The sequence below is a fragment of the Oncorhynchus keta genome, unplaced genomic scaffold, assembly GCF_023373465.1.
Source record: "Oncorhynchus keta strain PuntledgeMale-10-30-2019 unplaced genomic scaffold, Oket_V2 Un_contig_2736_pilon_pilon, whole genome shotgun sequence".
In the NCBI taxonomy this organism is placed as follows: Eukaryota; Metazoa; Chordata; class Actinopteri; order Salmoniformes; family Salmonidae; genus Oncorhynchus; species Oncorhynchus keta.
In genome coordinates this window covers 125,001-142,664 of record NW_026285487.1, presented here as the reverse complement: position 1 = coordinate 142,664, position 17,664 = coordinate 125,001, and the positions used below count along the sequence as shown (strand labels likewise).

The 17,664-nt window shown below is 43.2% G+C and overlaps 1 protein-coding gene and 1 long non-coding RNA gene across 7 annotated transcripts in view; one reads left to right on the top strand and one right to left on the bottom strand.

Annotated features, from left to right (window-relative positions):
- Positions 1-2,621: 2,621 nt before the first annotated feature.
- Positions 2,622-17,664, top strand: part of LOC118379353 (mitochondrial carnitine/acylcarnitine carrier protein-like) — a 43,570-nt gene continuing 28,527 nt past the window's right edge. The window contains exons 1-3 of one of the 2 annotated variants that reach the window (XM_052506703.1): positions 2,622-3,074; positions 6,413-6,502; positions 13,919-14,046. In XM_052506703.1, coding sequence (XP_052362663.1) covers positions 2,934-3,074; positions 6,413-6,502; positions 13,919-14,046 — 359 coding nt within the window. In that variant the 5' untranslated portion in view covers positions 2,622-2,933. The remainder of the gene's footprint in view (positions 3,075-6,412; positions 6,503-13,918; positions 14,047-17,664) is intronic. The other variant, XM_052506702.1, reaches the window with a different exon arrangement.
- Positions 14,085-15,602, bottom strand: LOC127922838 (uncharacterized). 5 transcript variants are annotated; one of them, XR_008112480.1, is made up of 5 exons: positions 15,509-15,602; positions 15,207-15,460; positions 14,877-15,164; positions 14,418-14,499; positions 14,085-14,363 (listed from the first exon to the last, which is right to left on the bottom strand). It is a non-coding gene; the product is annotated as an uncharacterized LOC127922838 (long non-coding RNA). The 5 variants fall into 5 exon arrangements; XR_008112482.1 differs by having other exon boundaries at positions 15,207-15,446; positions 15,543-15,596; XR_008112479.1 differs by having other exon boundaries at positions 15,207-15,597.

The window sequence follows — 17,664 nt, the reverse complement described above, 5'->3', positions numbered from 1 at the left end:
CATCAAACGGCAGAGTTAGAATGCACATCAAACCTGCTGGGTTAGAATGCACATCAAACGGCTGGGTTAGAATGCACATCAAACCTGCTGGGTTAGAATGCACATCAAACGGCTGGGTTAGAATGCACATCAAACCTGCTGGGTTAGAATGCACATCAAACCTGCTGGGTTAGAATGCACATCAAACGGCTGGGTTAGAATGCACATCAAACCTGCTGGGTTAGAATGCACATCAAACGGCTGGGTTAGAATGCACATCAAACCTGCTGGGTTAGAATGCACATCAAACCTGCTGGGTTAGAATGCACATCAAACGGCTGGGTTAGAATGCACATCAAACGGCTGGGTTAGAATGCACATCAAACGGCTGGGTTAGAATGCACATCAAACGGCTGGGTTAGAATGCACATCAAACGGCTGGGTTAGAATGCACATCAAACGGCTGGGTTAGAATGCACATCAAACGGCTGGGTTAGAATGCACATCAAACGGCTGGGTTAGAATGCACATCAAACGGCTGGGTTAGAATGCACATCAAACCTGCTGGGTTAGAATGCACATCAAACGGCTGGGTTAGAATGCACATCAAACCTGCTGGGTTAGAATGCACATCAAACCTGCTGGATTAGAATGCACATCAAACGGCTGGGTTAGAATGCACATCAAACGGCTGGGTTAGAATGCACATAAAACGGCTGGGTTAGAATGCACATAAAACCTGCTGGGTTAGAATGCACATCAAACGGCTGGGTTAAAATGCACATCAAACGGCTGGGGTAGAATGCACATCAAACGGCTGGGGTAGAATGCACATCAAACGGCTGGGTTAGAATGCACATCAAACGGCTGGGGTAGAATGCACATCAAACGGCTGGGGTAGAATGCACATCAAACTGCTGGGGTAGAATGCACATCAAACGGCTGGGGTAGAATGCACATCAAACGGCTGGGGTAGAATGCACATCAAACGGCTGGGGTAGAATGCACATCAAACGGCTGGGGTAGAATGCACATCAAACGGCTGGGGTAGAATGCACATCAAACCTGCTGGGTTAGAATGCACATCAAACGGCTGGGTTAGAATGCACATCAAACGGCTGGGTTAGAATGCACATCAAACCTGCTGGGTTAGAATGCACATCAAACCTGCTGGGTTAGAATGCACATCAAACGGCTGGGTTAGAATGCACATCAAACCTGCTGGGTTAGAATGCACATCAAACGGCTGGGTTAGAATGCACATCAAACGGCTGGGGTAGAATGCACATCAAACGGCTGGGTTAGAATGCACATCAAACCTGCTGGGTTAGAATGCACATCAAACGGCTGGGTTAGAATGCACATCAAACCTGCTGGGTTAGAATGCACATCAAACGGCTGGGTTAGAATGCACATCAAACGGCTGGGTTAGAATGCACATCAAACGGCTGGGTTAGAATGCACATCAAACGGCTGAGTTAGAATGTACATCAAACGGCTGGGTTAGAATGCACATCAAACGGCTGGGTTAGAATGCAAATCAAACGGCTGGGTTAGAATGCAAATCAAACGGCTGGGTTAGAATGCACATCAAACGGCTGGGTTAGAATGCACATCAAACGGCTGGGTTAGAATGCACATCAAACTGCTGGGTTAGAATGCACATCAAACGGCAGAGTTAGAATGCACATCAAACCTGCTGGGTTAGAATGCACATCAAACGGCTGGGTTAGAATGCACATCAAACCTGCTGGGTTAGAATGCACATCAAACGGCTGGGTTAGAATGCACATCAAACCTGCTGGGTTAGAATGCACATCAAACCTGCTGGGTTAGAATGCACATCAAACGGCTGGGTTAGAATGCACATCAAACCTGCTGGGTTAGAATGCACATCAAACGGCTGGGTTAGAATGCACATCAAACCTGCTGGGTTAGAATGCACATCAAACCTGCTGGGTTAGAATGCACATCAAACGGCTGGGTTAGAATGCACATCAAACGGCTGGGTTAGAATGCACATCAAACGGCTGGGTTAGAATGCACATCAAACGGCTGGGTTAGAATGCACATCAAACGGCTGGGTTAGAATGCACATCAAACGGCTGGGTTAGAATGCACATCAAACGGCTGGGTTAGAATGCACATCAAACGGCTGGGTCGGGATGCACATCAAACGGCTGGGTCGGGATGCACATCAGAAGGCGGGAAGGTAAGAAGGTAAGCTCAGTGTCATTGTTCTTAGCTTATTTTGCTAGGTAGCACACTTGTTTGCTGGTTAGCTGTGTTAACTGAACGGCGAGGCTCGGTCTTCGTGAAAAGTCCCTTTACAAATTCACTTTTCCTGCACTCACCCAGCTTCATGAGTGGATAAGGTTTATTTTATTTCCATATCCTCGTCGTCAGTTGTAATGTATCAACTTGATTCAGAACTCACTTTATTCTGGCTTTATTCTTGGTCCTCCATTCCTCAGGTAGGATTCCTAGTGCCCCGCTGGTATTGCACCACTAGGTGTCGCTAATATACTGCAGCAAGAAATCGAGTTGTGCACTGCTTTGCATGCACAGCTAAAAATACATTTTCCATAGACCTACAGCCCAATGGAGCGGTAGAGGACGGCTGGTAAGGGTCAAGTCTTCATGAACAAGAGAGCAAATTTAGTTGATGTTGTTACATTGGATTCATCTCACTTTTGTTTATTGTTTTTGTCACTTGCCTATGGCAATGTAAACCTATGCTTCCCATGCCAATAAAGCACCTTTTTGAATTGAGAGAGGTTCAATGGAAGTCCAGCAGAGAAAGAGACGGTCGGGGGCAGAGAGGAGGAGACACGTGATGTTGAGTGTGTGTTTAAGTGCACAGTTTCAACCGTTGGGGATCAGAAGGGAAGTCACGTGCGCAATGAGGGGGAAGAAGAGCGTGTGTGTCTAATAGGTTATTATGTGAGAAGAGAATGGGAGAGTTGGGAGAGTTGGAGCTGGAGCTCCTCCAGGGAAACCAGGAGAAACATATCTCTCTGTTAAAGAACTTTGTGGCGGGAGGAGCGGGAGGAGCTTGCCTTCTGTTCGTGGGACACCCGCTCGACACAATTAAGGTGACTTTATTTATGTCCCGTCACGTCTATCGTTTTTAACCTATATATAGGGACATCAAACATTCTGCTTGAGTAGTTTTTTGAGGTATCTGTACTTTACTTTACTATTTATATTTTTGACAACTTTTACTTCACTACATTCCTAAAGAAAATAATGACTTTTACTTCACTACATTCCTAAAGAAAATAATGACTTTTACTTCACTACATTCCTAAAGAAAAGAATGTACTTTTTACTCCTTACATTTTCCCCGACGCCCAAAAGTACTAGTTACATTTTGAATGCTTAGCAGGATAGAAAATGGTCAAATTCACACACTCATTCGCATTAACTTCTGCTAACCATGTGTATGTGATTGGATTTTTATTTGTCTTATCAAAAGAACCTCCTTGGTCATTCCTACTGCCTCTGATCTGGTGGACTCACTAAACAGAGAACCTCCCTGGTCATTCCTACTGCCTCTGATCTGGAGGACTCACTAAACAGAGAACCTCCTTGGTCATTCCTACTGCCTCTGATCTGGTGGACTCACTAAACAGAGAACCTCCTTGGTCATTCCTACTGCCTCTGATCTGGAGGACTCACTAAACAGAGAACCTCCTTGGTCATTCCTAATGCCTCTGATCTGGTGGACTCACTAAACAGAGAACCTCCTTGGTCATTCCTACTGCCTCTGATCTGGTGGACTCACTAAACAGAGAACCTCCTTGGTCATTCCTACTGCCTCTGATCTGGTGGACTCACTAAACAGAGAACCTCCTTGGTCATTCCTACTGCCTCTGATCTGGTGGACTCACTAAACAGAGAACCTCCTTGGTCATTCCTACTGCCTCTGATCTGGTGGACTCACTAAACAGAGAACCTCCTTGGTCATCCCTACCGCCTCTGATCTGGTGGACTCACTAAACAGAGAACCTCCTTGGTCATTCCTACTGCCTCTGATCTATAGGACATATAGAACCCCTACCCTATAGGATATATAGAACCCCTACCCTATTGGATATATTTAACCCCTACCCTATAGGATATATTTAACCCCTACCCTATAGGATATATTTAACCCCTACCCTATAGGATATATAGAACCCCTACCCTATGCCATATAAAGCCCTACCCTATAGGATATATTTAACCCCTACCCTATAGGATATATTTAACCCCTACCCTATAGGATATATTTAACCCTACCCTAGAGGATATATAGAACCCCTACCCTATAGGATATATAGAACCCCTACCCTAGGATATATAGAACCCCTACCCTATAGGATATATAGAACCCCTACCCTATAGGATATATTTAACCCCTACCCTATAGGATATATAGAACCCCTACCCTATTGGATATATTTAACCCCTACCCTATAGGATATATTTAACCCCTACCCTATGGGATATATTTAACCCCTACCCTATAGGATATATAGAACCCCTACCCTATAGGATATATTTAACCCCCTACCCTATATGATATATAGAACCCCTACCCTATGGATATAAGAACCCCTACCCTATAGGATATATTTAACCCCTACCCTATAGGACATATAGAACCCCTACCCTATAGGATATATAGAACCCCTACCCTATAGGATATATAGAACCCCTACCCTATAGGATATATTTAACCCCTACCCTATAGGATATATTTAACCCCTACCCTATAGGATATATTTAACCCCTACCCTATAGGATATTAGAACCCCTACCTATAGGATATATTTAACCCCTACCCTATAGGATATATTTAACCCCTACCCTATATGATATATAGAACCCCTAAATAGGATATATAGAACCCCTACCCTATAGGATATATTTAACCCCTACCCTAACATATAGAACCCCTACCCTATAGGATATATAGAACCCCTACCCTATAGGATATATAGAACCCCTACCCTATAGGATTTAGAACCTCTACCCTAAGGATATATAGAACCCCTACCCTATAGGATATATTTAACCCTATCCTGCAGGAGTTAGTGGAATGGTATCAAATACATGTTTTTCATGTTTTTGATGCCATTCCTTTCAACTTCTTAGGGCTAGGCCCCTTTTTCTCCACTTCCTGTCTGAATGACGTGCCCAAAGTAAACTGCCTGTTGCTCAGGCCACAAAGCCAGAATATGCACATAATTGGTACCATTGGAAAGAAAACACTTTGAAGTTCGTAGAAATGTTAAAATAATGTAGGAGAATATCACTCAATATATATGGTAGAAGAAAATCCAAAGAAAAACCAACGAGAATCTTTTTTTTTATGACCATCCTCATAGAAATGTAAGAGAAAGGTCATATTGAGAATTAGCTCCCAGGGTGTAATTCCTATGGCTTCCACAGGGTGTCAGCGGTCCATGTTCACGGTTTCAGGCTCGTAACTTCAAAAACGAATAAGAAATAGCAGTTTTAGCAGAAGGACAAGCTCTTGGAAATTTGTGTTTGCTCACGCCATGAAGACATGGCTGCTAAAATCGGTTTCCTATTGAACATACTTCATTCCGTAAGAAATATTATAGTTTGATTACATTTTACATCTGAGGAGTCAATAGAAACATATTTTGACTTGTTGAAACAAAGTTTAGGGGTAGATTCTCGGATTCCTTTCTCTGCAAGTTGAACGAGTGGATTACTCAAATCGATGGCGCCATCTAAACAGACTTTTTGGGATATAAAGAAGGATTTTATCTAACAAAACGACACTACAGGAGGACTTGAGGCGACAGGTAGCCTATTGGTCAGAGTGTTGGACTAGTAACCGGAAGGTTGCAAGATTGAATCCCTGAGCTGACAAAGTAAAAATATGTTGTTCTGCCCCTGAACAAGGCAGTTAACCCACTGTTCCCCTAAACAAGGCAGTTAACCCACTGTTCCCCTGAACAAGGCAGTTAACCCACTGTTCCTAGGTTGTCATTGAAAATAAGAATTTGTTCTTAACTGACTTGCCTAGTTAAATAAAGGTTTTAAAAAATAGCTGGGATCCTTTGGATGACAAATCAGAGGAAGATTTTTTTTAAAGTACACTTTATCGTTATATGTAAATGTATGAAACCTGTGCCGGTCATCTTTGAGCACATATTTCTCATTCAGGTCTAAATAGTCACTTTCTGAACACTTCTTCCATGGGCAAACATGTATGGTGAGTTATGTTTAAATCAAAAGGGATGCTGTCAAAAAGTGATTGAATTCAAATGTATCTACACTGTAGTATTGTGTCTTATCCTACCGCTGTATAATACCATATTATTGTTTGTTATCCTACCACTGTATACAACTGTAGTATTGTGTGTTATTCTACACCGTATAATACTGTAGTATTGTGTACACCACTGTTCAGGTGCGGCTACAGACCCAGCCCAGAGTGCCCAGCCAGGATGTCCTCTACAAAGGTGCTTATGACTGCTTCCGAAAGACTGTCTCCAAAGAGGTGAACACACATACATTCAGAAAGGATTCAGAGCCCTTGCCTTCTCAACATTTTGTTACGTTACAGCCTTATTCTACAAAAGGTTTAAATAAATACAAATTCTCAGCAATCTACACACGATACCGTATAATGATGAAGTGAAAACTGTTCTCTTTTAATTTTTACAAATGTATTAAAAATTTTAAAACGGATCCCTTTTTTACAAAAGTATTCAGACCCTTTTCTGTGAGACTCGAAATTGAGCTCAGGTGCATCCTTTTTCAATTGATCATCTTTGAGATGTTTCGACAACTTGATTGGGGTCCACTTGTGGTAAATTCAATTGGTTGAACATGATTTGGAAAGGCACACACCTGTCTGTCCTGTCTATATAAGGTTCCACAGTTGACTGTGCATGTCAGAGCAAAAACCAAGCGATGAAGTCGAAGGAATTTGCCCGAAGAGCTCCAAGATAGGATTGTGTCGAGACACATTTCTGGGAAATGGTACCAAAAAATGTCTGCAACATTGAAGGTCCCCAAGAACACAGTGGCCTTCATCATTCTTAACCCGATAGTCACTCTGACAGAGCTCTAGAGTTCCTCTGTGGAGATGGGAGAACCTTCCAGAAGGACAACCCTCTTTGCAGCATTCCACCAAGCAGTCCTTTATGGTAGAGTGGCCAGACAAAAAACACTCCTCCGTAAAAAGGCACATAACAGCTCGCTTGGAGTTTGCCAAAAAGGCACCTAAAGATTATCAGACCATGAGAAACAAGATTCTCTGTTCAGATGAAACCAAGATTGAACTCTTTGGCCTGAATGCCAAGCTGCAGGAAAGCTGGCACCATCCCTAAGGTGAAGCATGGTGGTGGCAGCATCATGCTGTGTGGATGTTTTTCAGTGGCAGAGACTGGAAGACTAGTCAGGATTGAGGCAAAGATGAATGGAGCAAAGTACAGAGAGATCCTCGATGAAAACCTGCTCCAGAGCGCTAAGGACCTCAGACTGGGGCGAAGGTTCACTTTCCAACAGGACAACCACCCTAAGCACACAGCCAAGACAATGCAAGAGTGGCTTCGGGACAAGTCTCTGAATGTCCTTGAATGGCCCAGCCAGAGCCCGGACTTGAACCCAATCAAACATCTCTGGAGAAACCTGAAAATAGCTGTGCCGCGACGCTGCCAATCGAACCTGACAGAGCTTGAGTGGATCTGCAGAAAGGAATGGGAGAAACTCCCCAAACCCAAAGTACCAAGCTTGTAGTGTCATACCCAAGAAGACATGAAGCTGTAATCACTGCCAAAGGTGCATAAACTATGGAACGCAGTTTGGGTCTTTGTGTCAAAAAAGATACATGTCAAATAACACTATTTGACGCTTTGACAAATCGGGACCTGATAAAACTCTCCTTCCGTGGCCTCCAACTGCTCTTAAATGCAAGTAAAACTAAATGCATGCTCTTCAACCGATCGCTGCCCGCACCTGCCCGCCCTTCCAGCATCACTACTCTGGACGGTTCTGACTGAGAATACGTGGACAACTACCAATACCTAGGTGTCTGGCTAGACTGTAAACTCTCCTTCCAGACTCACATTAAGCACCTTCAATCCAAAACTAAATCTAGAATCGGCTTCCTATTTCGCAGCAAAGCATCCTTCATGCAGCCAAACATACCCTCGTAAAACTGACTATCCTGCCGATCCTTGACTTCCACGATGTAATTTACAAAATAGCCTCCAACACTCTACTCAGCGAATTGGGTGCAGTCTATCACAGTGCCATCCGTTTTGTCACCAAAGCCACACATACCACACAAAACTGTGATCTGTACGCTCTCGTTGGCTGGCCCTCGTTTCATATTCATCGCCAAACCCACTGGCTCCAGGTCATCCATGTCATCCAAGTCTCTGCTAGGTAAAAGCAGCACCCACCTGTAGCACGCGCTCAAGAAGGTATATTTCACTGGTCACCCCCAAAAGCCAATTTCTGCTTTGGCCGCCTTTCCTTCCAGTTCTCTGCTGCCAATGACTGTAACAAACTGCAAAAAGCACTGAAACTGGAGACTCATATCTCCCTCACTAGCTGTAAGCACCAGCTGTCAGAGCAGCTCACAGATCACTGCACCTGTACGTAGCCCATCTGTAAACAGCCCATCCAACTACCTAATCCCCATACTGTATTTATTTTCATTATTTTGCTCATTTTCACCCCAGTATTTCTACTTGCACACTCATCTTCTGCACATCTACCATTCCAGTGTTAATGCTAAATTGTAATTACTTTGCCACTATGGCCTATTTATTGCCTTAACTCCCTAATCCTACTTCATTTGCACTCACTGTATATAGACTTCTTCTATTGTATTGTTGTATTACTGTGTTGTTGTTTGTGTCACACTGCTTTGCTTTATCTTGGCCAGGTCACAGTTGTCAAATGATAACTTATTCTCAACTAGCCTACCTGGTTAAATAAAGATGTTCTCAACTAGCCTACCTGATTACATTTAACATTTACATTTAAGTCATTTAGCAGACGCTCTTATCCAGAGCGACTTACAAATTGGATTAAATAAAGATGTTCTCAACTAGCCTACCTGGTTAAATAAAGGTGTTCTCAACTAGCCTACCTGGTTAAATAAAGGTGTTCTCAACTAGCCTACCTGGTTAAATAAAGGTGTTCTCAACTAGCCTACCTGGTTAAATAAAGGTGTTCTCAACTAGCCTACCTGGTTAAATAAAGATGTTCTCAACTAGCCTACCTGGTTAAATAAAGGTGTTCTCAACTAGCCTACCTGGTTAAATAAAGGTGTTCTCAACTAGCCTACCTGGTTAAATAAAGGTGTTCTCAACTAGCCTACCTGGTTAAATAAAGGTGTTCTCAACTAGCCTACCTGGTTAAATAAAGGTGTTCTCAACTGGCCTACCTGGTTAAATAAAGGTGTTCTCAACTGGCCTACCTGGTTAAATAAAGGTGTTCTCAACTAGCCTACCTGGTTAAATAAAGGTGTTCTCAACTGGCCTACCTGGTTAAATAAAGGTGTTCTCAACTAGCCTACCTGGTTAAATAAAGGTGTTCTCAACTAGCCTACCTGGTTAAATAAAAGTGTTCTCAACTAGCCTACCTGGTTAAATAAAGATGTTCTCAACTAGCCTACCTGGTTAAATAAAGGTGTTCTCAACTAGCCACAATAAGGACTAGCCAAGCTTCCTGCCATCCAGGACCTCTAAACCAGGCGGTGTCAGAGGAAGGCCCTAAAAATGGTCTAAGACCCCAGCCACCCCAGTCATAGACGGTTCTCTCTACTACCGCATGGCAAGTGGTACCGGAGTGCCAAGTCCAGGACAAAAAGGCTTCTCAACAGTTTTACCCCCAAGCCATAAGATTCCTGAAAAGGTAATCAAATGGCTACCTGGATTATTTGCATTGTGTGGCTCCCCCAACCCCTCTTTTACACTGCTGCTACTCTCTGTTCATCATATATGCATAGTCACTTTAACCTAACCTTTTATCTACATTTTTTTTTAACCTAACCTTTATCTACATGCGCATACTACGTCAATCAGCCAGACTAACCAGTGTCTGTATGGAGCCTCTCTACTGTATATATCCTCTCTACTGTATATAACCTCTCTACTGTATATAACCTCTCTACTGTATATAGCCTCTCTACTGTATATAACCTCTCTACTGTATATAGCCTCTCTACTGTATATAACCTCTCTACTGTATATAACCTCTCTACTGTATATAGCCTCTCTACTGTATATAACCTCTCTACTGTATATAACCTCTCTACTGTATATAGCCTCTCTACTGTATATAACCTCTCTACTGTATATAGCCTCTCTACTGTATATAACCTCTCTACTGTATATAACCTCTCTACTGTATATAGCCTCTCTACTGTATATAACCTCTCTACTGTATATATCCTCTCTACTGTATATAACCTCTCTACTGTATATAACCTCTCTACTGTATATAGCCTCTCTACTGTATATAACCTCTCTACTGTATATAGCCTCTCTACTGTATATAACCTCTCTACTGTATATAACCTCTCTACTGTATATAGCCTCTCTACTGTATATAACCTCTCTACTGTATATAACCTCACTACTGTATATAACCTCTCTACTGTATATAGCCTCTCTACTGTATATAGCCTCTCTACTGTATATAACCTCTCTACTGTATATAACCTCACTACTGTATATAACCTCTCTACTGTATATAGCCTCACTACTGTATATAACCTCTCTACTGTATATAGCCTGTCTACTGTATATAACCTCTCTACTGTATATAACCTCTCTACTGTATATAGCCTCTCTACTGTATATAACCTCTCTACTGTATATAGTCTCTCTACTGTATATAACCTCTCTACTGTATATAACCTCACTACTGTATATAACCTCTCTACTGTATATAGCCTCACTACTGTATATAACCTCTCTACTGTATATAGCCTGTCTACTGTATATAACCTCTCTACTGTATATAGCCTCTCTACTGTATATAACCTCTCTACTGTATATAGCCTCTCTACTGTATATAGCCTCACTACTGTATATAACCTCTCAACTGTATATAGCCTCTCTACTGTATATAACCTCTCTACTGTATATAACCTCTCTACTGTATATAGCCTCTCTACTGTATATAACCTCTCTACTGTATATAGCCTCTCTACTGTATATAACCTCTACTGTATATATCCTCTCTACTGTATATAGCCTCACTACTGTATATAACCTCTCTACTGTATATAACAACTCTCTACTGTATATAACCTCTACTGTATATAACCTCTCTACTGTATATAACCTCTCTACTGTATATAACCTCTACTGTATATAACCTCTCTACTGTATATAGCCTCTCTACAGTATATAACCTCTCTACTGTATATAGCCTCTACTGTATATAGCCTCTACTGTATATAACCTCTCTACTGTATATAACCTCTCTACTGTATATAGCCTCTCTACTGTATATAAACTCTCTACTGTATATAACCTCTACTGTATATATCCTGTCTTTTTACTGTTGTTTTATTTCTTTACTTACCTATTGTTCACCACCTAATACCTTTTTCACACTATTGGTTAGAGCCTGTAAGTAAGCATTTCACTGTAAGGTCTACTAGAGCTGTTGTATTCAGCATTTCACTGTAAGGTGAATAAATACCTGTTGTATTCAGCGCACATGACAAATATACTTTGATTTGATTGTGGGAACCTGAAACCACTGAATTGAGCCACATTTATTGTACCAGTCAACCTACTATAGTGTATTAAACACTATTCCAGAGGAAAAACAACATGGATGTTTTGGAGTCTGATAACTCTGAGGAGCTCTTAGATACTGAGTAGACTGATACCCCATTTCATTGATCCCCAATCCTTAGGTAAGGCTGTACAGTGCAATATGATTGTCAGTAGATACTGAGTAGACTGATACCCCATTTAATTGATCCCCAATCCTTAGGTAAGGCTGTACAGTGCAATATGATTGTCAGTAGATACTGAGTAGACTGATACCCCATTTCATTGATCCCCAATCCTTAGGTAAGGCTGGTGCAATATGATTGTCAGTAGATACTGAGTAGACTGATACCCCATTTAATTGATCCCCAATCCTTAGGTAAGGCTGGTGCAATATGATTGTCAGTAGGCACAATAGGCTGACTGGGCAGGTGATTTCCCCTCAGTCAAAGTCCCTGAGCTACAATGCTAATATTTACATAAACTTTGTTCTCACCAAGTAGACTGACCCTCCATTTCATTGCTCCACATTACACTCTAACCTTGTAATAACATGATCTAGTCTAAATAAGCTGTAATCTTCTGCATCACTTTCAACAAGGGATTTTTACTTTTTGAAGGCCAACAGCAAATTCCACTATTGTGGCTAATCCTTATTGTGGCTAGCTTCACAAAACATAAACCGGTTCAAGCCTCACGAGCCAGAGGAAGCTACTCGGCTGCTTATAACATTAGCTTTGGGCAATAGGGATAAGTAATTACCTAGCTAGTTGTTTTCATGAACTGAAGTTAAACAACAAGTGGCTACCTAGCTAATACTTACTCAGAAGTATTCCTAAATCATTGCTAAGAGTATTGAAAATGACTGCAGTTTCTACTGGTCATTGATTTCAGGCTCGTTGCATTGGTGCTATCTAGCTACCAAGCTAAAGCCAGCTACCAAGCTAAAGCTAGCTAACTACCACAGAAGCTGCTAAATAACATCTGTATCAAAGATATTAGCAACATTTTTTGAACCTGCTCATTTGATCCTAATCTTATTTCAAATGCTCACACAGACGTTTTCCCATTCGGTGGAACACAAGCCTTATTACCAATGCTCACACAGACGTTTTCCCATTCGGTCGAACACAAGCCTTATTACCAATGCTCACACAGACGTTTTCCCATTCGGTGGAACACAAGCCTTATTACCAATGCTCACACAGACGTTTTCCCATTCGGTCGAACACAAGCCTTATTACCAATGCTCACACAGACGTTTTCCCATTCGGTCGAACACAAGCCTTATTACCAATGCTCACACAGACGTTTTCCCATTCGGTGGAACACAAGCCTTATTACCAATGCTCACACAGACGTTTTCCCATTCGGTCGAACACAAGCCTTATTACCAATGCTCACACAGACGTTTTCCCATTCGGTCGAACACAAGCCTTATTACCAATGCTCACACAGACGTTTTCCCATTCGGTCGAACACAAGCCTTATTACCAATGCTCACACAGACGTTTTCCCATTCGGTCGAACACAAGCCTTATTACCAATGCTCACACAGACGTTTTCCCATTCAGTCGAACACAAGCCTTATTACCAATGCTCACACAGACGTTTTCCCATTCGGTCGAACACAAGCCTTATTACCAATGCTCACACAGACGTTTTCCCATTCGGTCGAACACAAGCCTTATTACCAATGCTCACACAGACGTTTTCCCATTCAGTCGAACACAAGCCTTATTACCAATGCTCACACAGACGTTTTCCCATTCGGTCGAACACAAGCCTTATTACCAATGCTCACACAGACGTTTTCCCATTCGGTCGAACACAAGCCTTATTACCAATATGCGGTATTGTAAACACATCGTTTGTGGCCGGTGTGTTCTTGTTTGCAGACTTTTATTTTTGTACAGCTTTGACAGCGCTACTGGTCATAGTGGAGGAGCTTGGCTTGCACCTGAAAATTCAGCACACACACAACATTCTATAACAGAATAGTGTTATTTGATGTGTCAAATTAAAAGCGTATTTGACACATCAAATAGTGTTATTTGACGTGTATTGTTTTTGACACGCAAAGACACAACGGAAATCTCAGACCCACTCCAATTTGCATACCGCACCAACATTTTGTGTGTGTGTGTGTGTGTGTGTGTGTTTAGGGACTTCTTGGGCTGTACAAGGGGATGGGGGCCCCCCTAGCCAGCGTAGCTCCTATGATGGCCATTAGTTTCTTTGGGTTCGGACTGGGAAAACAGCTGTTGCAACCAGACTCCACTAAGACACTGATGTAGGTATTTCTTTCTTTCTTTCTTTCTTTATAACAGTGACGCTGGGAAACAGGAAGCAAGTTCAGGTAGAGAGTTTCATAAGAAACGTAACAGAGACACAAGTGCAGCGTACGGACATGGAACAACATGAATGCTGCCTGGGGAATAGACCTAAGGGAAAGATATAGAGGAGGCAATGAGAGAGGAAATGGAGTCCAGGTAGTCACGCATACTCCGTCTCCGGCCTCTAGGTCATCAGGCTGCTGATTGTCCTGCACACCTGTCACCATCGTCTTGTGTACCTGCGCTTCATGTCACTCACCTGGTCTCCCATCACCTCCTTGATTATCTTCCCTATTCTATAACTGTCACTCACCTGGTCTCCCATCACCTCCTTGATTATCTTCCCTATATCTGTCACTCACCTGGACTCCATCACCTCCTTGATTATCTTCCCTATATCTGTCACTCACCTGCTCCATCATTTTGATTATCTTCCCTATATCTGTCACTCACCTGGTTTCCATCACCTCCTTGATTATCTTCCCTATATCTGGCACTCACCTGGACTCCATCACCTCCTTGATTATCTTCCCTATATCTGTCACTCAAAACCTGGTCTCCCATCACCTCACTGATTATCTTCCCTATATCTTTATAACAGTCACCTGGAAACCATCACCTCAGGTGATTATCGTCCCTATATCTGTCACACCTGGACTCCATCACCTCCTTGATTATCTTCCCTGAATGTCACTCACCTGGACTCCATCACCTCCTTGATTATCTTCCCTATATCTGTCAATGAGACTCCATCACCTCCTTGAAATCTTCCCTAGGTGTCACTCACCTGGACTCCATCACCTCCTTGATTATCTTCCCTATATCTGTCACTCACCTGGACTCCATCACCTCCTTGATTATCTTCCCTATATCTGTCACTCACCTGGACTCCATCACCTCCTTGATTATCTTCCCTATATCTGTCACTCACCTGGACTCCATCACCTCCTTGATTATCTTCCCTATATCTGTCACTCACCTGGACTCCATCACCTCCTTGATTATCTTCCCTATATCTGTCACTCACCTGGACTCCATCACCTCCTTGATTATCTTCCCTATATCTGTCACTCACCTGGTCTCCTCCTTGATTATCTTCCCTATATCTGTCACTCACCTGGACTCCATCACCTCCTTGATTATCTTCCCTATATCTGTCACTCACCTGGACTCCATCACCTCCTTGATTATCTTCCCTATATCTGTCACTCACCTGGACTCCATCACCTCCTTGATTATCTTCCCTATATCTGTCACTCACCTGGACTCCATCACCTCCTTGATTATCTTCCCTATATCTGTCACTCACCTGGACTCCATCACCTCCTTGATTATCTTCCCTATATCTGTCACTCACCTGGACTTCATCAGCTCCTTGATTATCTTCCCTCTACCTGTCACTCCCCTGGACTCCATCACCTCCTTGATTATCTTCCCTATATCTGTCACTCACCTGGACTCCATCACCTCCTTGATTATCTTCCCTATATCTGTCACTCACCTGGACTTCATCAGGTGTTGATTATCTTCCGTTATATCTGTCACTCACCTGGAAACATCACCTCCTTGATTATCTTCCTATATCTGTCACTCACCTGAGCTTCATCAGCTCCTTGATTATCTTCCTCTACCTGTCACTCCCCTGACTCCATCACCTCCTTGATTATCTTCCCTATATCTGTCACTCACCTGACTCCATCACCTCCTTGATTATCTTCCCTATATCTATCACTCACCTGAACCTCATCATGAGGATTATCTTCCTCATCATGAGGACTCACCTGAACCATCACCTCATGATTATCTTCTGATACCTCACTCACCTGAGGACTCATCACCTCCTTGATTATCTTCCCTATATCTGTCAACCCCTGTGAGCCATCACCTCATGATTATCTTCCTCATATCTGTCACTCCCCTGACTCCATCACCTCATTGATTATCTTCCCTATATCTGTCATCATGAGGTTCTTCATCAGGTGTGAGCCTCTCATTCAACAGGTTTGTGTTTCTTTTATTAAAACACTCCCTCCCTGAACTTGCTTCCTGACTCTTAGACCACTCGTTACACAGGTGAGCCTCATCATGAGGAACAGGTGAGCCTCATCATGAGGAACAGGTGAGCCTCATCATGAGGAACAGGTGAACCTCATCATGAGGAACAGGTGAGCCTCATCATGAGGAACAGGTGAGCCTCATCATGAGGAACAGGTGAGCCTCATCATGAGGAACAGGTGAACCTCATCATGAGGAACAGGTGAGCCTCATCATGAGGAACAGGTGAACCTCATCATGAGGAACAGGTGAGCCTCATCATGAGGAACAGGTGAGCCTCATCATGAGGAACAGGTGAACCTCATCATGAGGAACAGGTGAGCCTCATCATCAGGAACAGGTGAGCCTCATCATGAGGAACAGGTGAGCCTCATCATGAGGAACAGGTGAACCTCATCATGAGGAACAGGTGAGCCTCATCATGAGGAACAGGTGAGCCTCATCATGAGGAACAGGTGAACCTCATCATGAGGAACAGGTGAGCCTCATCATGAGGAACAGGTGAGCCTCATCATGAGGAACAGGTGAGCCTCATCATGAGGAACAGGTGAACCTCATCATGAGGAACAGGTGAGCCTCATCATGAGGAACAGGTGAGCCTCATCATGAGGAACAGGTGAGCCTCATCATGAGGAACAGGTGAGCCTCATCATGAGGAACAGGTGAGCCTCATCATGAGGAACAGGTGAGCCTCATCATGAGGAACAGGTGAACCTCATCATGAGGAACAGGTGAACCTCATCATGAGGAACAGGTGAGCCTCATCATGAGGAACAGGTGAGCCTCATCATGAGGAACAGGTGAGCCTCATCATGAGGAACAGGTGAGCCTCATCATGAGGAACAGGTGAGCCTCATCATGAGGAACAGGTGAACCTCATCATGAGGAACAGGTGAGCCTCATCATGAGGAACAGGTGAGCCTCATCATGAGGAACAGGTGAGCCTCATCATGAGGAACAGGTGAACCTCATCATGAGGAACAGGTGAGCCTCATCATGAGGAACAGGTGAACCTCATCATGAGGAACAGGTGAGCCTCATCATGAGGAACAGGTGAGCCTCATCATGAGGAACAGGTGAGCCTCATCATGAGGAACAGGTGAACCTCATCATGAGGAACAGGTGAACCTCATCATGAGGAACAGGTGAGCCTCATCATGAGGAACAGGTGAGCCTCATCATGAGGAACAGGTGAGCCTCATCATGAGGAACAGGTGAACCTCATCATGAGGAACAGGTGAACCTCATCATGAGGAACAGGTGAACCTCATCATGAGGAACAGGTGAACCTCATCATGAGGAACAGGTGAACCTCATCATGAGGAACAGGTGAGCCTCATCATGAGGAACAGGTGAACCTCATCATGAGGAACAGGTGAGCCTCATCATGAGGAACAGGTGAACCTCATCATGAGGAACAGGTGAACCTCATCATGAGGAACAGGTGAGCCCTCATCATGAGGAACAGGTGAGCCTCATCATGAGGAACAGGTGAGCCTCATCATGAGGAACAGGTGAGC